General features: G+C 42.9%; 2 protein-coding genes across 6 annotated transcripts in view; one reads left to right on the top strand and one right to left on the bottom strand.

The window, feature by feature from the left end:
* LOC142565974 (uncharacterized) overlaps positions 1 to 19,605 on the top strand; it is a 132,608-nt gene that overhangs the window by 63,090 nt on the left and 49,913 nt on the right. For 2 of the 4 annotated variants that reach the window (XR_012824942.1, XM_075676621.1), the window contains one exon: positions 18,645 to 18,751. Coding sequence is in view for 1 of the 4 variants with exons in the window: in XM_075676621.1 (XP_075532736.1) it covers positions 18,645 to 18,751 (107 nt within the window). In the remaining 3 variants the exon portion in view is untranslated. Of the gene's footprint in view, positions 1 to 9,306; positions 9,719 to 18,644; positions 18,752 to 19,605 lie in introns of those variants that run through there. The other 2 variants (XR_012824944.1, XR_012824940.1) reach the window with 1 other exon arrangement.
* On the bottom strand, positions 1,152 to 14,046 carry LOC142565966 (non-structural maintenance of chromosomes element 4 homolog A-like). Of its 2 annotated transcripts, XR_012824937.1 has the most exons (3): positions 13,322 to 14,046; positions 2,756 to 3,213; positions 1,152 to 1,492 (listed from the first exon to the last, which is right to left on the bottom strand). XR_012824937.1 is itself a non-coding variant. In XM_075676604.1 (2 exons), the coding sequence occupies exons 1-2, from the start codon at positions 13,847 to 13,849 to the stop codon at positions 2,848 to 2,850; spliced, it is 894 nt and encodes a 297-aa protein (XP_075532719.1). In that variant the 5' UTR covers positions 13,850 to 14,046; the 3' UTR covers positions 1,152 to 2,847. The 2 variants fall into 2 exon arrangements, 1 of the variants encoding a protein (XP_075532719.1); XM_075676604.1 differs by having other exon boundaries at positions 1,152 to 3,213.

The following is a 19,605-nucleotide window of genomic DNA, read 5'->3' as shown; positions in this document are numbered from 1 at the left end:
CTCATTTCGGACAAATCGAAGCCTAACGAAAGAAACGTTCGAGATGGCAGCGCTACCTATCGCTACAGTCGGGAAATAGCCGCAACGACGGAATATGGCCTCCGAGATCCGAAGATCTCGCCTGCCAACCAACACTAAAAAACTTGCTCTGTTTAGCGTACGCTACAAGCTGCGTACGCTAAACTAAAGCTATCTAATGACGATTATTTGCGATTCCTCTTACTGGAGCCAGAATTAACGACTTTCATCCCCTTTCAATAAGATTACAGCTAATTTTCCCTGATAGAAGCACAAATTCCCCGAGTTTTCCCTGAGAATTCCCGGTTGGTAGACACCCTGAATTAATGGTTCTAAGAGCTTTTGCACAAGAATTACCTGGTGACAGTGTAGTCGAGACCACTGAGAAAAAGTGCAGCCAGCTTACGAATAAACACAATCAATTAGGAGACTCTCTGGGGAAAAGCAGAGATTTTCAGAAATGTTTGGACTGTCAGTATACAAAACCGAATGTAATTCACTACAAATTTTTACAATCAAGACAAATGTAATGCCTCATGTTCTAAAATAAGAGGTCGTAATTTGCAAGCAGGACACCGAGAATAACCTGCAACAGAACTACAAAAATGGGGCAGGCATACGAGCAATAAATCATCACCAGAGTCCTCTTTGCATTCCGAAATGACTGCTGCTAACTCTTTGAAAGAATCAAACTGCATTCGCTTCGTTAGACATGATATACTCATTGTGTGAATATGAATTATTCTGTTCTGTATAAATCACACACAGGTATTTTAGCAATTCTTACGAAGAAGTTATCTCTTGACCAAACGTTAAAGAGATTCAAACAGAAAAAGCTAAAGGAAATGCAAGGAGTGCACTTTTGTTGACATTGAGAGATGTGTAGTCCATTAAGCCACACTTCAAAATCATTCAAAAACAAGATCAAAGCTTTAGAGAGTGAATCCATCACAGTTTTCTTCGCATTGCTTGCCGTGAACAAGTCATGCATTTCCTCATTTCAATGCCTACAACTGGCTTTCGGCATGTGTATCCATTATTTGGTACATTACACTTGCTTTGCTGCCATATGTTGACAAAACTTGTTCTTGAAACATGTTTCATTATTCGATGTTCCCATTCAGTACAAGGAATAAACAACACATTTAACTTTATTTGCAATGAAGACAATATATGTAGACCAATGAATTAAAACAGCAATGACTGAACTGAATCAGAAATCATTCGGGGCTCCTTGAGCTGGGGGGCTCCAATGTAAGCATTTCGGTCATCAGCACGCCTGGTAATGACAATGACAAAGTAGAGGGAACTCCTTTAGCTTAAGACGTTCTCAGGCAGGGTGAAGTGGCAGGTAAACTCGCACTTCCAGTAGCTCATGTCGCATCTTCGCTTTCCTCTTCACGCATCTCACCAACTTCTGAGGCAATCATTGACCATCTTAACGGTGAACTTTTCCGGTGTATAACCACAGACACTGCAAAACAAAGTAAACTTGCAGCAACCAAGGCTGCAAACAAAAACTAGGCTACTAGCATTCACTAGGCACTTGCAAAAATTGTAATAAGCAGCATGATAAATAAATCTCAGTATTCTGACATGGCACCTGGCGTTTGGTTACAACCAACAGGCACAGCATCGCAAAGATTACAAATGGCCTGCACATGAGAACTGAGACAATCACTTAAGGTGAGACAAAGAGCTAAATAAGTTACAGCACAAAGCGTTTTACAAAAATTTATTAATGTGCCTGCAAAATCACTATTTTGACATTGTATAGGACTTAACTCAATAACTGTAGCAGCTACACAGAAATTAATGACATATTTGAAATCTGCTTGAAATGCTCTATAAGTGGGTGGATTTTCACATCTCTAGTAGAAGTATTAAACATTTCTTTAATACTTCTACTAGAGATTTGAAAATCCACCCACTTATAGAGCATTTCAAGATTTCTTTAATACTTCTACTAGAGATTTGAAAATCCACCCACTTATAGAGCATTTCAAGCAGATTTCAAATATGTCATTAATTTCTGTGTAGCTGCTACAGTTCTTGAGTTAAGTCCTATACAATGTCAAAATAGTGATTTTGCAGGCCCTTTATTGAGTAATAAATTTTTGCAAAACGCTTTGTGCTGTAACTTATTTAGCTCTTTGTAGACTGCAAACTGCCATTATCTATTCAAACAGCATCTACAATTACTGGAACTATTAAAAAGAATTAGGACACTTCAACTAATTTTTTTCACAATCACATGAAAGTAGCCTTGTACATTTACAATTGCCTTATAGTAACGAAAGTTGGCATACACACTCTTGAAGATATGTACAGTGCTAATATCAACTTGAAATTGAAATATCTCCAAGCAGTAAGTTGTAAAAGTGCATGGTTATATTTCAGAGAATTGAGAAAAAAAAAAATTGTTGAAATGTTCTAATTCTTTTGCACAGTTTCAGTAATTGTATGCACTGTTTCGCTAGATATCGACTTTGTGATATACAAAGCGCTAAACAAGCTACAGCACAATGCTTTTTGTTACTATTTATTACATAAAAAAGTGCCCATAAAGATGACTATATTTTGGCATTGCGCATCACATAACTTTAAAACATAACATCTATATAAAAAGTAATGCCATATTTGAAATCTGCATAGAAAACTCTATACTTGACAGAATTTTTAAACCTCTAATACAAGTAATAAAAAAAAAGGTGCTCCGAGGAGCATCACCCCTTACATGCGGAGAGCCATGCAACCAAGAACGCCCACAGAGGATCAGTTCCGAATGACCAGGCACCATTCCTGGACACAGACACACGGTCAATACAACTAATCTGGAATCACAGGCTCTGCGAGATTCAACGCCTTGACAGCGTCTTCCCATTTCTTCATGGTCATCGTCATCAAGAACACTCCACTTTTGTTGGCCTCACGCTCAGCACTAGTGTTTCCAAACACAGGCTCCACCACTACCTGGTAAACCTCATCGGGCTTTATACGGGCGTGGCCCTCATTGACTAGGAACGACAGGTGAAATACATTTTCGCACGTCTTGGCAAATGATTTCGGGTGGAGCACAAATTCAAAGTATGGCACAGGCTCTCTAGACTCATTATACAAGTCCTTCAGAAGCTGGTGGATCACACCGACACGTTCTGTTGTTGTCTCTTTGTTTGTCTGCTCCACGGAGCTCACCTGAAATCACATGAAAGAAAGTGTAGGCTGTGAGAGCACTTTTAAAACAATGCCATAAGGACAAGCACACGTAAGAAGTGCATTTCAAATTCATCATGGAAATATTGAGACAACAACCTTGCTTAGTGCAAGCGCTATTTTAAAGGGACACTAAAAAACAATTTAGACTGACAAGGTATGACAACTCTATATTCATTAATTTCATGGTAACAGGTTTATTAGTTAAAGACAAAATTAGGATCAAACTTATAATTTTGAAATCTTGCGCGAAAGCCCCAGCACTGCTTAATGTCAGTTTGACATTGTGGATGTCTAGTGTATTCTCATATTTAGGCCGTTGTGGCACAGTAAGTAGTAACTTGATAACTTTGGTCTTTGCATCCTTTAGAATACAATGCAGTTCACCTTTACTTGTAAACACTTAACTGGGTCTGAGCAGATGCAGACAAAATCCATAACATCATGGTGAGCTGGTACAGCTACTTCAAGGCAGCAATGCCACCTGTTTTTTCATTTCTGCATGTTTCGTCGCTTGTTGAGCCTCCTCTCATGGTAAGAGTAGCTTTCTTTCGCTAATGTTGAAAACCAATATACTAACACAGCATATTTTATTTTTCTCTTTAGTGCTTCTTTAAAAATGTAATTTTGTTTTAGCCTAGAAAATTGTACAGACTAGTTCGAAAACTGGTTTCTTATAGCAGCAGTGCAAGCACACCGTGGCCAGTGAGTGTAAAATACAGTGAGGAAAAATTGGTGTGTTCAGAAACAGAACAATATTACCACCGCCTGTACACTGGACAGCTTCACGTGCACCAACTAGTCCATGCTGCCATCTCGGGTAGCTGAGCGGCACGATTCAGATAGCATACAAAAAGCTCAAAGGCCACTAGTAGACTACCGGTAACGTGGTTTCAACATCCGTATGCTATTACAGAAATGCCCGTTCATTGAATGATGAGTAACATTTCAAAGCAACACATGGAATATTACAGATGCCATGAAGACGAGCTCCAGATTAATTGTAACCACCTGATGCTCTTTATAAGATGCGCCCCAATCTTTGTAGTACATGCATGAAGACTTCTGAATTTCACCATGTGAATGCAGCTGGGTACAAAAATATGAAGGATGACCAAGAATATTTCTAAATAAGCATACGATATACCTTCCAATCTGAGACTCTTGAAATTCGCAAAGATCCTACAGACATGAAAAAGAAATAACACCCCCTTTTTTTTTTCTAGGGGGACCTTGAACATGCACCTTCAGTGAGAAACAGACGCGCAAGCAAACTTGGAACAGAAGATTGTCTTTATATCACAGTTATAATTTTGGCGAGCTTACTTTAAAAGTATACTTGTTTAAAGAATGTACCAGTCTGGCATATGGCATCTTGCATTAGCACAAGAGGGCGGTGAAGGTACCTGCCGAATTTTTTCTTTGCAACTTTTTTTTGGAATCGTGTAGAAGTGCATGAATATGCAGCGATTTTTTAAACCGAATTGAAGAAGAATGAAACAGTGTCAGAAGTGAATCAAATACTTTTTAAATAATGAATAGCTATTATTTATTTTATTTATCACACACTGCGGACCGAATGTGGTCCAAGCAGGAGAGGTAGAATACAAGAATGACAAAAATATTCGACCTTGAAAAAAAAAACAAAAAAAAACATGCGCACTGACAAAAAGACTAAAAAATGGACGATGCATGATTATACAAGACTGAAAGAGATATTGTACACATAAGAAAAAGCCATAAAAGAGAAGCAATGCGCAACGTTAACAACATGGCGCACCACAGACACGGCATTCTGACGGTCCAAGTCACTTATCAGGGGCAAGGAGGAGAGAATCATGTGGCAGTGCATTCCAATCTGCGATGTTATTGGGGGAAAATGAATACGTATAAACATTTGTGCGAGCAAAAATAGGTTCAATAAAGTGTTGATGCCTATGACGAGATTTTTCAAATGATAGTTTAGTTATGTATTTTCGGGGATCAATACCTAGTTTCAAAAAATATAAGCGATTGAGGAACTTAATTTTACAAATTCTTCTGCGTTCTTTCAAGCATTCCAGCTTTGCTTCCTGCAACATAGCAGACAGAGAGTCCTGGCATTTATAGCAGTTATATTTAAAACGAGCTGCTAATCTTTGATTTTTTTTTTCTATATCTGTCATGTGAGGGCCCCACACAATACTTGCATACTCTAGAGAAGGTCTTACTATGGCTTTGTATGCCTTGTATCTTAGTTGGTTTGACGATCTTAATTCGTGTTTTAGGAAACCCAATTTTTTACAGGCTGAAGAGCATATGTTATCAATGTGCGCGGTCCATTTAAGCCTGGATGTAATTGTAATTCCTAAATACTTATATCCCTCTACTTGTTTGATCATGTCACCGTCGCACAGTATAAAATGGTCCGACTATGGCTGCTCAATGAAACGCATGAGGTGCAGCTTGCCACATCTTGCGGTGTAGTATGTGCGGGGTAGTGAAGTGAAAGTTGACAGTTGCCGCCACTCCTTTAGAGGGGACGCCGCTGCTATGGGACTGCTCCCCATCTGAGGAGGCGCCGCGCATCAGTGTGGAACGTGTTCTCTGTGTGCGTCGGAAAGATTTCGCACCTGGCTTGCACGCCTCTTGTCCGCACACATAGTAGTGTAAATGTGTTGAGGGGCTTGTCGTGTTGAATGTGGCACTATGCCACGCAACTGTTGCGTGCCGCTGTGTGCTACTAATGCAAGAAAAGATCCATTAATCTAGTACCATGAGTTTCCGCGCAATGTAGAATATCGTAAAGCATTGCTGAAAAACATTTCACGACAGGAAACAAGTGGCAAAAGAAGCATTTGGGAGCCGAGTGACAGGTCTTTGGTGTATTCACTTCACCGACGGTGACTATAAGAAATCAACGAAGCTGAAAATATTGCTTCCAACAGCTGTTTCCACTGTTTTTCCAAGCTATCCGGAGCAAAACACGGGCGGAAGTGCCGTCGAAGCAGTCGTGGACATGTTTTTGACGCACTGGAAAAAGCAGCAGCTGATCGTAAGAAATTGGAGCAGGATACAAGATTAAGTGCATCTGCCTTTCTTCGGACGGCAACGACCAACAAAACCTTGTTATTGAGATGTCAACAGAAAAGTGCTCCGAAAGCATTTTGCTTGTCGATAAAGCAAGTAAAACAATGCTGAACCTTGTGAACGTATTCGGCAATGCGAAAAGGATAGAGCACCGGCTCAAAATGAGAATTAAATGCCAGGAAGACACGCCTCAGAAGCTGCAAGCAGAGCCAGATGTAATGAGGCAGTGGCTTCAAGACTATGATGACAGTAAACAAATCCAGGATTTTGTGAAGTTGCTCAGGTCAGTAGATGAAGGTGATAAAAATGCTCTTTTTATCAAAAACCAAGTATGCAATTACTGCAGAAAGATGCCGGAATATAATGAATTATTGCAGAGTCTGTGCTTTGGAAGGCATGTTCAAGTAAGGGCACGTTAGGACGAGAAACCTTTTCAAATTTCCATGCCAGGCCACATTACAAAACTACGTCGGCCAATCATTGGGTGAAATTGAGTGACCACTTTAATCGGAGAATGCCTTCGTGTTGAGTACGAAGGACTGTGTAGAACAAGAAGCTTTCTGTTCTCTGATAACCATAGATCAGAAAAACAAGAACAAGGTAAAAGCGGGAGCCAACGTTTCGACAAGTGGACTTGTCCATCTCCCACCTTTCCTGTGTTTTCCATAGATCAGAAAGTTATATATGACTGACAAAGGGACAAGTTCTTAGGTATTGGTGACATGGCCACTGCAGAAGAGTCTACCAGTTTGCCACTGGTAGCAAACCACTTACTATGTTTCGTTCTGAGAGGCTTATCGATGGCTTACATAATACCTGTGGGCTACTTCTTCACACATTGTCTGAAAAATGACAAGCTATTTTCCATGACAACGAAAGTCATGAAAGCAGTTGAGCAAGTGGGCTGTCGCAGAGTGAGAGTCGTGACAGACAACCACTGTTAGGATCGGCCTGCAGGGGTACTGCTGCAGGTGTGTCCACTACAGGTGCGTCGACCGATCCGGGATGGTGGCGCCCTTCAGAACACCAGTGAGGACAGCGCTAACCAACCATGAACTTCCTTTGAAGAACTTGACTACGGCGGCGTTCCTCCACCAAGCGCCTCGTTCGGAGAACAGGAGAAAGGCAGCTCTGGAATGTAGAGGCGCCGGATGGGTTCGGGCGTGACTACCTGACTACGGGGACGCAGGACAATGGATAACACGACAGCCGTGCTGCAAAGGTCATTTGTCTTCGGAGGGGGCACTGAAACTTGCGTGTGCGTGTGTGTAAACCGTCCTGCGGAGAGGCGGCTGGTCTACGGTGACGTCGAACGATGACGTTGAACGGAGTGCTTATAAGCAGCGATTGTCGGCTGCTAGAGGGTGCTTGTCGTTGTGCTCGAAATGTACTCGTGAGCTGTGTGCTTGTTTGCTGTATGCGTCGTCTTGCGTGCTCCATTTGGGAGCCACGCTATAGACTGTGTAAATTTACCTCATGTTCAACTGTAACATGTAAATAAACCCTGCTCGCCTAGTCCTGTCGCCCCAAGTTCCTCCGATCGTCCTACAAGCCCGACTCCAAATCTTACAAATGGTGGCAGCAGCGAAATCGTCAGAACTCTTACATCTGGTTAACAGCGGTGGGGTTCTCCGACGAATCTAATACCACCAGACAAATGTTTCCTTGTTCAAGCGTTTTTCCCAACATGGTGCACTTGCTCATGCAGTTCCCCATCTGTTGTGGGAAGGTGACCCACTTTTCGTGTCATTCGACCCAAACCACCTAATTTAATCAAGAACATTCGAACAAGTTTTCTTGAACACGAGATTTTAGATAGAGGGCAAGTCATTCAGGGAGATTTATACTTGAAAGAACTTTTAGACATCCAGTCTTTTTTGCTTTTGAAGCCAGTAACGTTTCTTACACACTCCCATTTCGAGCCCAGCAACATCAAAAAGATAAAAATGCGAAGAGCCACACAAACTATGTCTTCCGAGGTAATTGCGACGCTCCAATTTCTCCAGCAATACCCAAAATGTCACCCTGAAGCACCGCTATTTAAAGACTGCGGCGCCACGATTTGCTTCATGAAAATGGTAGCACAGTGGTATGCCCTCCATGACATTGGGGCAGTGAAGTCGCGGAGACTGCAAGAAGGACCGTTTTATAGCACAGATGATAAACGGCTTTGTTGGTTGGAAGTGGACTTTGTCGGCTACCTTGAGGACCTCCAGATGAATAGCGGGAAGTCGACTAAAAAAATGACAAGACACCTATGAAGCTAAGCTTATGACGAGATCCACAGTAGCACTGACTGAGTACCTCCTTGATCATATCAAGTAAGCATTTTTGCAGCTGCACAGCTGAGCTGCGTTTTTGTTTACTTGTGCATAATCAACTGCTTGTTTTTCAGCTTCCGCTATGTCCTCACACGAGAACTCAATAGTGCCCCTGTAAAATCACTGTTTAGCAGCCTTAGGCAGTTTCACGGTGAGAATGACCGAGTCGATGCGAGAGCTGCAGTCTTCACGGCGAAGAAATTTCTAAAGGCACTGTTTAAAAAAACAGAGCAATACAAGATTTATTCATGCATATATAAAATTTCCAGGTTGGAATCCTGCAGGCAGCATAGAGTGCAAATGCACCTACCACTTCCGAGATGAAAGCAGTACTCAAGCTAGCCATCGAGGGTGATGAAACTGCTCTCCTTCCAGATGCCATCAACTTTGCTACCACAGAACTTGCGATTGAGCTCGGTTTCATACAATTCTGGTCTGAAGCAGAAGCTGACTTGGAGATGGTCCCACTTATTTATTTGGCTGGTCATCTTGCACATGAATGCGAGGAGGAGGTACGATGGCATTTCATCTTATGTAGTAGGCAGGAAATTTCTTGCTGGCTTTTACACCTTGAAGAGTTCAGTGATCCCACTCATAATTATTTCAAGTGATTTGTTTGCATTTCTGTGACATATCAATTTATATTTTCTTGTAATGTAAGCCTGTCAATTACGCTTTTTTGCAGGTACCATGCGAGTCTTGCAAAACCTTAATGCAGGTAACCAAGCCAACTTAAGCAGTTTACGGGTTGTTAAAAAAACCTTGACTACACAGCGCTGAGATACCCAACAATGCAAGTAACTGGTCTCTCAAGCTTTGCCAACTCTTGGTTTCAACACCCCTGCCACATTCTGTAAAATGCCGGGAACTGACATGTGACAGGGAGGATCAAGGCCACACCGAGGAACTGTGCAAGGTGTTCCTAAGCAAATTGTTACGACTGCTACTGGCGAACTGGGCTGGTGACCTGAATGAAACTGTGGAGCGGTTAAAACTCACCTACAAGCCTCTGTCATGGAAGGTAGTATGATTTTAAAGATGTTGAACGAGGTGCTTTTCCGTGGCTTCACTTCGTGTAAATAAAGAAAATAACACTTGACACAGCCTTCCTTGATTATTTTTTTTTTCACCATTGCAATTGTTGTATTCACATTGAACTTTTTTCACTGAACTTAAGTCTTTATATAAAGATGCTAAACACGCCGGGAATGTGGCTGAATGTACGATCGGTTATAAACTGCATCCTATGCAATTTTTACAAAAAGCTGAAACTAAAGAAATCTAGCAGAAAATAGTTATCCAGACCTATGTGATCATGCACGCATTTGTAAGATGTTTAATTTCACTTTTTTTTTTTTAACTAGCAAACAAGCACATCAAGTGAGGCAAGTAAATCAGCACACTCAACAAAAGTGCCTGCTGTATAAGCAGTACTGCTGCTCGATAAAGAACTCGCCACTTCTCTCAAACAAGGGTAGTGTGGCTCGAAATCAGTGACAAAAGTGCCACTATACGAGCCCACTAGCGGCCAAATAACGACTTCCTGGGTATACTGGTATCCTTGCAAGCAGCGTTGAGATTTTATATTGTGCGAACTGAAAGCACAGCTCTCACGTCAATCAAATCTAAGTGCGGCTGTTGCATGAAGCATGCGAAGCATGAAGCATGTGAACGCTCCCAACCGCGCTCGCCTGTCCCGGATAAGTGGCGCCGCCACAGTGGTGGGGAGAACTAGGCGCCTCACACCAGTTTCGGACAATGCAGCAGGCCACACCCCGCGTGCTTCATCGAGCAGCAGTGGTCCAACACTATGTTCTGGCCTCTAAGACCAGTTACATGGACCTTGAACCAAGCAATACATATTTTTGAAGATAAGGTCTTCATTGGACACTTCAGATCAAGTTGGGTTCTGTGGGATCTGACCATCTGGCCACTTTTGTCTCATAAAATTAGACGAATTGAGACCTTACAGTGCACACGGGACAATGGAACAGGCATCAAAATGAAACTTGGAACAAAAATACACTAAGTTAGGAGCAGTTGTTACGTGTGCTAAGAGTCATCATCATCATCAGCCTGGTTACGCCCACTGCAGGACAAAGGCCTCTCCCATACTTCAACAACCCCGGTCATGTACTAATTGTGGCCATGACATGCCTGCAAACTTCTTAATCTCATCCGCCCACCTAACTTTCTACCGCCCCCTGCTACGCTTCGCTTCCCTTGGTATCCAGTCCGTAACCCTTAATGACCATCAGTTATCTTCCCTCCTCATTACATGTCCTGCCCATGCCCATTTCTTTTTCTTGATTTCAACTAAGATGTCATTAACTCGCGTTTGTTCCCTCACCCAATCTGCTCTTTTCTTATCCCTTAACGTTAAACCTATCATTCTTCTTTCCATAGCTCGTTGCGTCATCCTCAATTTGAGTAGAACCCTTTTCGTAAGCCTCCAGGTTTCTGCCCCATAGGTGAGTACTGGTTAGACACAGCTATTATATACTTTTCTCTTGAGGGATAATGGCAACCTGCTGTTCATGATCTGAGAATGCCTGCCAAACGCACCCCAGCCCATTCTTATTCTTCCGATTATTTCCGTCTCATGATCCGGATCCGCCGTCACTACCTGCCCTAAGTAGATGTATTCCCTTACGACTTCCAGTGCCTCAATTGGTCCCCTGAGTTACTAAGCAAGGCAATATCATCAGCGAATCGCAAGTTACTAAGGTATTCTCCATTAACTTTTATCCCCAATTCTTCCCAATTTAGGTCTCTGAATACCTCCTGTAAACATGCTGTGAATAGCATTGGAGATATCGTATCTCCCTGCCGGACGCCTTTATTTATTGGGATTTTGTTGCTTGCTTTATGGAGGACTACGGTGGCTGTGGAGCCGCTATAGATATCTTTCAGTATTTTTACATACGGCTCGTCTACACCCCGATTCCGTAATGCCTCTATGACTGCTGAGGTTTCGACAGAATCAAACGCTTTCTCGTAATCAATGAAAGCTATATATAAGGGTTGGTTATATTCCGCACATTTCACTATCACCTGATTGATAGTGTGAATATGATCTATTGTTGAGTAGCCTTTACGGAATCCTGCCTGGTCCTTTGCTTGACAGAAGTCTAAGGTGTTCCTGATTCTATTTGCGATTACCTTAGTAAATAGTTTGTAGGCAACGGACAGTAAGCTGATCGGTCTATAATTTTTCAAGTCTTTGGCATCCCCTTTCTTATGGATTAGGATTATGTTAGCGTTCTTCCAAGATTCCGGTATGCTCGAGGTCATGAGGCATTGCGTATACAGGGTGGCCAGTTTTTCTAGAACAATCTGTCCACCATCCTTCAACAAATCTGTTGTTACCTGATCCTCTCCAGCTGCCTTCCCCCTTTGCATATCTCCCAAGGCTTTCTTTACTTCTTCCGGCATACCTTTGGGATTTCGAATTCCTCTGGACTAACTTCTCTTCCATTACCATCGAGGGTGCCACTGGTACTGTATAAATCTCTATAGAAATCCTCAGCCACTTGAACTATCTCATCCATATTAGTAATGATATTGCCGGCTTTGTCTCTTAACGCATACATCTGATTCTTGCCAATTCCTAGTTTCTTCTTCACTGTTTTTAGGCTTCCTCCGTTCCTGAGAGCATGTTCAATTCTATCCATATTATACTTCCTTATGTCAGCTGTCTTACGCTTGTTGATTAACTTCGAAAGTTCTGCCAGTTCTATTCTAGCTGTAGGGTTAGATGCTTTCATACCTTGGCGTTTCTTGATCAGATCTTTCGTCTCCTGCGATAGTTTGCTGGTATCCTGCCTAACGGAGTTACCACCGACTTCCATGAAATGAAACCCAGATGCACTCATTCAAACTGCACGCGTAAAACTGTAACCGGAAGTGTGGCTTTCGTCAACTAAATATATGGGCCTATCCCGGAGATAGTGCGGTCTGGAAATGTAGGCTAATCCAAAATATAGTACAGTCTTAACAAACCACGTTGTAGACTAATACACTCAAAAAGTACTTTTCTTTCTTGCATGTCAACTGCAGTTGACTTGCATTTCTTATATGTACAATTTTTGTTAATGTAACTTGTTTTTCAATGACGTTAGTATTTGCATTTCCCTACAAATACATGCCTGAAGCAGAAGTAAAGTCGTCCACACTTCTGTCAATTGGATTGAATCTTAGTTTGCTGTGATGCAAAAACATTGCTGTCTGTGCATTGCTGGCCTGTTTGAGAGACAATGCTTATGAAATGCACAAGGCACAGGTTGCGCAAGCGGCACAGTATTGTGTCCGATACCTTGACCCTAGCCTGCTTTGTTATTACTTTCTTTGCAGCGCAGCACTCAAGAAAAATTGTGGATATCTGTGCCTAGCTGTTTCCATTCTTGCATGATGCTTTTACATAGGGTCTGCCAGCACTTAATCAGAAGCCAAATTTCAAGAGAAGTCGCTGACTGTAACCATAAGCCTTGCTGAAGTCTGTGTCATATGACAAGAAGACAAAAGCTCAAAAGTGGAGAAGGGCGAAGAAGTGAGTGGGCGCATCTGTCTGTTACACCCTTCTTCGACACCGCCAGTTCGTGCGCTGCAAGGATAATCAACCAGGTCATTTATTTCCGTTGCTAAGACAAAGGAAAGCTTCGCGAACCGGTCATTTCTCGGGACGGTACTGCGCACGTTACCTGCTTAGGGACGGTCGGAGCCCTATCCGGAGCGTCTTGCACAGTGCGCTTGGCCGGCGCCTGCCTTGTCTTGACCGGCGCATCGCCCGCCGAGCCGTACAGGTACCAGAAGGGATGGCTCGTCCTCGCGGTTCCTTCGGCGAGCTTCCCAAGCTTCGCCCACGCCTTTTCTGTCAGCGGACCGGTCGGCGAGTCGGACGTGTCCGACACGAAGTCGCGGACCCGTGCTGCGAAATGCTCCGGGTCGAACTTGCGCAGGTTCAATGGCAGCGAGGTGACGAGTTGACGTCCCCGGGATGCCGCAAAGCTGACGATGTCAGAGTCCAGCACGGCCTCCGGTGCGTGGGTGACGTCTTCGAAGAGGTCCTCCGCTGTCAGCAGAGCATCATTGGCCGGAAGTTTCTCTTCCCCATCCACCTGTCTGTCAATGACAGTGCGGTACGCGTGGCGCAGATTGCGCCCTGACATGGTATCCTGGGACCCTGAACTGTACTGCAATTCGGACCCGCCGGCGTCTGCCTGCGACATTGTCAACTGGCAACTGGCTCAGACTGTTGGAGCGTGTAGATGTCGCAGATGTATCAAGGTGACGTACCAGGGTGACGGTACTTGCAACCTCTTTTACCTTTCTGGCGCTGCGTGTGTGGGAAATTGGCGATGCATGCATGGAATAAACATGCAGTTCCCGCGTTCAACGCGACGTTGACGTTACCTTTGTATGGATGCATGGATGGCGGCTACACCCTTTGTAACGGGCGGCAGCTAGCGCCACCTAGCCTTTTACTCCTCTTTTTTCCCCGCTTATATCCCCCTTCCCCTTAAACTTTAGTTTTAACTCCCCCTTCCCCAAAATAAATAGCTAAAATAGAATAGAAAACATTAGTTCCCCGATTTATGGTATTATCTCATCTCTCTCTTGACTTCTTCCACCAATCATCTGACTTCCTCTTCGTTACTGCCACGCTTTTCTCGTCTATTTGCCCTCCTTCCGCGGGAAAACCACATACCCCGGAGCACCTTGCTTGCACCTATATTGTACCCTGTTTCATTATGGCCGCATTTCTCTTACCCGTTGCTGTTATGGTTTTTTCCTGTGTTTCCGTAAATATATTGTCTTCGTTTATGCATATACTCGGGTATTTATATTTTACCTGAGGTATTTCTTGGCCCTATATTAACACTGTCTGTTCACTGTTTTCATTGAATACCGTAACACCCGATTTTTTAACACTCAATTTCAGACCTAAATTCTCGCCTTCCTGTGCACAGATATTAGTCACAGAAAGGGTTACATAATGAGTGCCAAGAGAAGGGAAGCGAAGTCAAGGATGGCAGAAAACTAGGTGGGGTGACGAAAGTAGAAATTTGCAGGCGCAAGTTGTAATTAGTTGGCACAGGACAGGAGTAATTGTAGATCACATTCCTGGCAATGGACATAAAAATAGGCTGGTGATGATGTTGATGCACTGGTCAATGTGCACAAAGATTGCAGTTAATCAGAAGCGGAAGAAAAAAACACTTTTACATTGGTTGCATCGGTTTTACATTGATTGCAGTTTACCCGCTCCCTATAAACTGCAATATTTGTGCAGATTGACCAGTGCATGTGTCCCCAAAGAGCTTGCATGCAAAAAGAGACATCAAAGTTTGTTGACTGCACGAAAGGAATCGTTTACAATCTGCCTTTGACTTGTGCGTCCAACTACATTAGCCAGAGCGGACAATGTCTTAATGACGGCCTTCAGGAGCATCGCTACAATGTGTTAGAAATGAGAGGGCGGTTTTAAGATGCACACTGTAGAAATTGCAAGCGTACTCAAGCAAACACCACAAAAGAGGTCACGTGTAAACCAGTATATAGTGCTTGCTCATTGTCAGAAAAAGTCATTATCAGTTAAACAGTGTGATCATTGAAGAGGAATCGATTGACACGTGTGGTGACACCTGTGTCTCAAAGCCGTCTATTGCCCTTTCCAGGAAGGAACTACCTTTCTTGTGTAAGGACAGGAATTTTCCGTGGGTGGTGCACACATTGTGTGTCTCAGAATTTGCCACATGTGTGGTTCATTTCTTCGAAATAAAAAACTGTTGCAAGTCTGCGATCATGTGTCTTAGCGACCTCTCTGTCTTCGTCCTGTGTGCATAAAGCTGCATTCATGTCTTAACGTGCTCAAACTGTAGCCTTATTAAATATGGACCACACTTTCTTGCCAAACTTATCCCTAATAATGTCTCTGATGTACTGCAGTGCGTCTGCTTCGAAGATGTTACCATCTTCATCCCTATAGCTGTTTGCAAATTTTTAGTTGGAGCTCCAGGTTACAGTGAACTTCTAGTACACTGTATTCAGGTGCAGCAATGTAAAGTCCCTTGATAATTTGAAAGTACCGCCACTCTTTGAACTATAGCTGCCGCCGCCGTGCGACTTCCTCGCCTCTTCCTCATCCCTTGCGATTCCCCCCCCGCAGGAAGCAGTCTTGCGCCCGTTTTATGCATGGCGATTGGTCTCCCTGCCGTTGCCCTTGGAAACACGCAGACCTTACGTTTTGCTTGTGTTTTTCTTTTTCGTGCGCACCATTTTTCTCCTCAGCTCAGCTGGCTCGACGCTTTAGCTCGGTGTCGCGAATGTTGCACGCTGCATTTCATGCTCTCTGTGCTAGGGCTATGCCATGCTGTCACGCATATAACGGCAGCAAGAAGCCTGAAGATGGTTATGCAATATTTGTTATACAACAAGGAAAGTGAAGGCTTGCGCAGGAAGCACTGGCTGCATAACATTGGCCGAAAGAACTTTGTTCCAACAAAGAATGATGTTGTTTGCGAGGTGAGGCGTCTTTCTTATTGCTCGTGTCAAAGCATCCCCTAATGCTGCATTTTTTAAAAATTCTCCCGGCCTGCCACTAGCGTGTTTGCTGCGGCAATTTGTACATTGCATAAAAATGGGGTTGCCCTCGGTATGCTTAATATTCTGGTGGGACTCCATCACCTCGCATCTCCAACTCCCCAACTGTTGTTATTCAGTCGGAAATGCAGAACTGTAGGTAGTTTTCCATTGTGTGAAGAATTCTGAGCGATGATACAGCCTGAGCTCGATTGAACTTTTCGTTATTGTTAGGACATGTTGCCAGTGTTACTGAAAATCAAAATAGCGGCTTGTAGAGGCGCTATTATTTTCAGCTTATGTTGATGTGTGTGTCAGTCATACAATGAATGCAGGCCCCGAAAAAATTAGCGGCAAGTATACCCGTGGTATTGTAGGTGATGAGCGCTAGCTAGTCCACATTTTTTTTTTTTAAGTTTTAAAAAAGCCCTTAGATCTCTGTTTCAAGGTTGCATTGTGAATAGAAAATATCACGCAACCCAGGAAGGCCAGAAATGACCCACAGCATGTCCAGCTGCGTATAAGAGATTAATGATTAGCCAAGTTAAATCATAATTCATTAGTGATTGAATTAGTGCTCTGCTCTCAGTTGAGAGCAGAGCAGGAGGGCAATACAATATGTGAAACGTTTATAAACAATCAAATATGTAAACAAATGTAGGAAATAAGAAGTTACAGTAATGCATTACAACACACACTGGTTACATGAATACAGAGAGTGAACATCACTCTAGTGTTACTAAAGCTTAACAATACTGATACCATAAAGTAATTAAAAAAAAAGTAACAGAAAAATCTAGTTTTTGTTGCCTTCAATTTAATTCCGAGAACGATTTGGTGTTTGTGACAGATGGGTGCAGTTGGTTCCATTCTCTTATGGCAAGAGGAAAGAAGGAATGTTTAAATGTTGATAACGATGTATTAAGGTGGATTACGGTGTATTAAGGTGAATTAAGGTGCATGAACGAGGATTAAGGTGTATTAAGGTAGATTAACAATGATTAAGGCATATTAAAAAGAATTAGGGTTGACGAAGAAGAAATAAGACTGATAAAGGTGGATTAAGGGGGATTAGGTGGAATAGGGTGGATGAAGGGTGATGGAGGTGGATTAAGGTGAATTACAGTAGGCTTTACAAGGCTTTTGCATTCGCACCTCTTAGGCAATACCTAAGGACACCTTGGATTTTTAAAAATTTGCTTTGAACTGCACTTCCACGCACGCATGAGTGGGCGAAGATTATTTGGTTTTCTCACAGATACAGGCAATGAGCAGGGGGTGTTCACATGATCGCGCACGCTTGCTGTTCACATCGACATCTAGGCAGAGGCCGGGAATCTTCGCTTTCATGCTTTAAAATTCGCTTGAATGCTTTAAAAACACCTTTCTGCGGTTTTGTTCTGTGGGGAAACTTTTTGCATTGATTTAACACAAGCCAGAATCATTGCATCAATGCACTTTGACTACTACATTTGAGCAATCAATCATGATTGCAGTCATGAGGTAGTAATGCAAGAAATATTCTGCAGGCAATAATGTTTACCACTGCAACGTATTTCATCCTATTCCACACTAATCCACCTTCATTGCTCTTAATTCTCCTTAATCTACCATACTCCTACTTCATCCACCCTATGCACCTTAATCCACCTTCACCAACCTTAATCTACCTTAATTCTGCTTAACATACCTTATTCCTCCTTAATACGCCTTAATCCATATTAATACAATCACTAATCAATAATTAACTTTGCTAATCAGTAATCATCTCTTATACACGGCTGGACATGCTTTGGTTCGCTTCTGGCCTTCCTTGGGTCACATGGTATTTTCAATACCTCAAAACGCGACCTTGAAACAGAGATCTAAGGCTTTCACTTAATAAGCCACACGAAGAGGGATGTGCCAGAAGCAATACAGACGCACAGAAAAATTGTCTGCAGTATCGAACTCACCTCAAAGCTCCTTTTACATCAGTATGCCCCGTTCATACAGCTTTAGGAAAAAACCAACCTCCTCATAAACATTGCCTTGAGCATTATCAATGCGGTTATCATCATTTCTCAAAATTTTCAACACCACTGGGCCATGCAACTGGCCCAAAATAATGCGCCTCCATTGAATGCTGCAGCCCGTCCACGGGAGCCAAGGAGAAAAGGCGAGGAGAATCGAGGAGGAAAGCGCCGCGGGGAGGAGAGTGTCGCTACTTTCAAATTATCAAGGGGCTTTACAGCAATAATGCTGGTAGCAACATCTGGTGACACAGTGTCTAACAAAAGAGCACGCAAAATTAACACTGCAACTTACATATTCCGCCACCTGTTGGTGTAAAGCATTGGTAGTGACATAGTCGTTAGCATACCATACTTTTATGACACCCTCGAGAATAAAAATCTCAAATGCATTCATCATCATCATCAGCCTATTTTATGTCCACTGCAGGATGAAGGCCTCTCCCTGCGATGCATTGATGCTGGGCAAATCGTCAGATGTCACCACCACCTTTGCTACTGCTGGCAATGTTCCGGTAACCTGGCAATCCATAAATGGTAAGAAACTTGTACATCCACTTCATATGCGCATGTCCATATGCTTCATGTGCGGTCAGCGCAAGACACTGGATACAATCAGTGCTGAAGCGTCTTCCAAAAAGCGAGACATGCCAATGACGTTGCATATCACTGAACTCAATCGCTGAAACTCATGATGTAAAAGTGTTTACAAATAGGAACCATGCTGACGACTACACCAATGGGTGCTGCATTTTCCAATTGGTCGCTCACACAAAGTTCAAAATTAAATTGAATTGCGTCTGGATTTGCAATTGATACCTTTTACAAATAACTACTCTCTAAAAACAGTTTCACCCTTTGAGGTGCACATTTGCCACATAACAATAATCGTCATCTGTCTTGCTTGCATTTCCTTTCTTGAAAACGCTGCTCGTTACTTTCATACCGAGAATGCTCTGTCATGCTGATAACATGCATGCCGTTCGCGACTTGGAAGTACTTGGCTCAAATGCGGGCAAGACAGATGGCGCACTCTTTTAAAAAAAAAATTACACTCTTTGAGGTTTATCTTGTCCTACAACGATAATCGTCATCTGTATTGCCCGCCTTTCCTTTCTTTAATGCTACGAGCCTGGTACTTCCCAGTCATGAACGGCTTGCACGTTATCAGTGTGACACAGCATTCTCGACAGAAAAGTAGCGAGCACCGAGTTTTCAAGAAAAGAAACGCAAGCAAGGCAGATGACGATTATTATTGTGGGACATATGAACACCCCAAAGGGTGCAACTGTTTTAAAAGTTTGATTATTGTTGTGTGGCAAATATACACCCCCAAGGGTGCAACTATTTTTAGACAGCACACTCTTACACAGTTGCACCCTGTGGGGTGT

This window comes from Dermacentor variabilis, chromosome 1 (genome assembly GCF_050947875.1).
Source record: "Dermacentor variabilis isolate Ectoservices chromosome 1, ASM5094787v1, whole genome shotgun sequence".
In the NCBI taxonomy this organism is placed as follows: domain Eukaryota; kingdom Metazoa; phylum Arthropoda; class Arachnida; order Ixodida; family Ixodidae; genus Dermacentor; species Dermacentor variabilis.
Note: the sequence above shows the minus strand (reverse complement) of the source record. Positions and strands in the feature narration are given on the sequence as shown.

Bases quoted from the DNA above. Each gene is read 5' to 3' on its own strand.
- LOC142565966 (XM_075676604.1), bottom strand. From the start codon at position 13,849: ATGTCGCAGGCAGACGCCGGCGGGTCCGAATTGCAGTACAGTTCAGGG. The intron at 3,214-13,321 runs GTAACGTGCGCA...ATGTGATTTCAG, and splicing joins CTCCGACCGTCCCTAAGCAG to GTGAGCTCCGTGGAGCAGAC.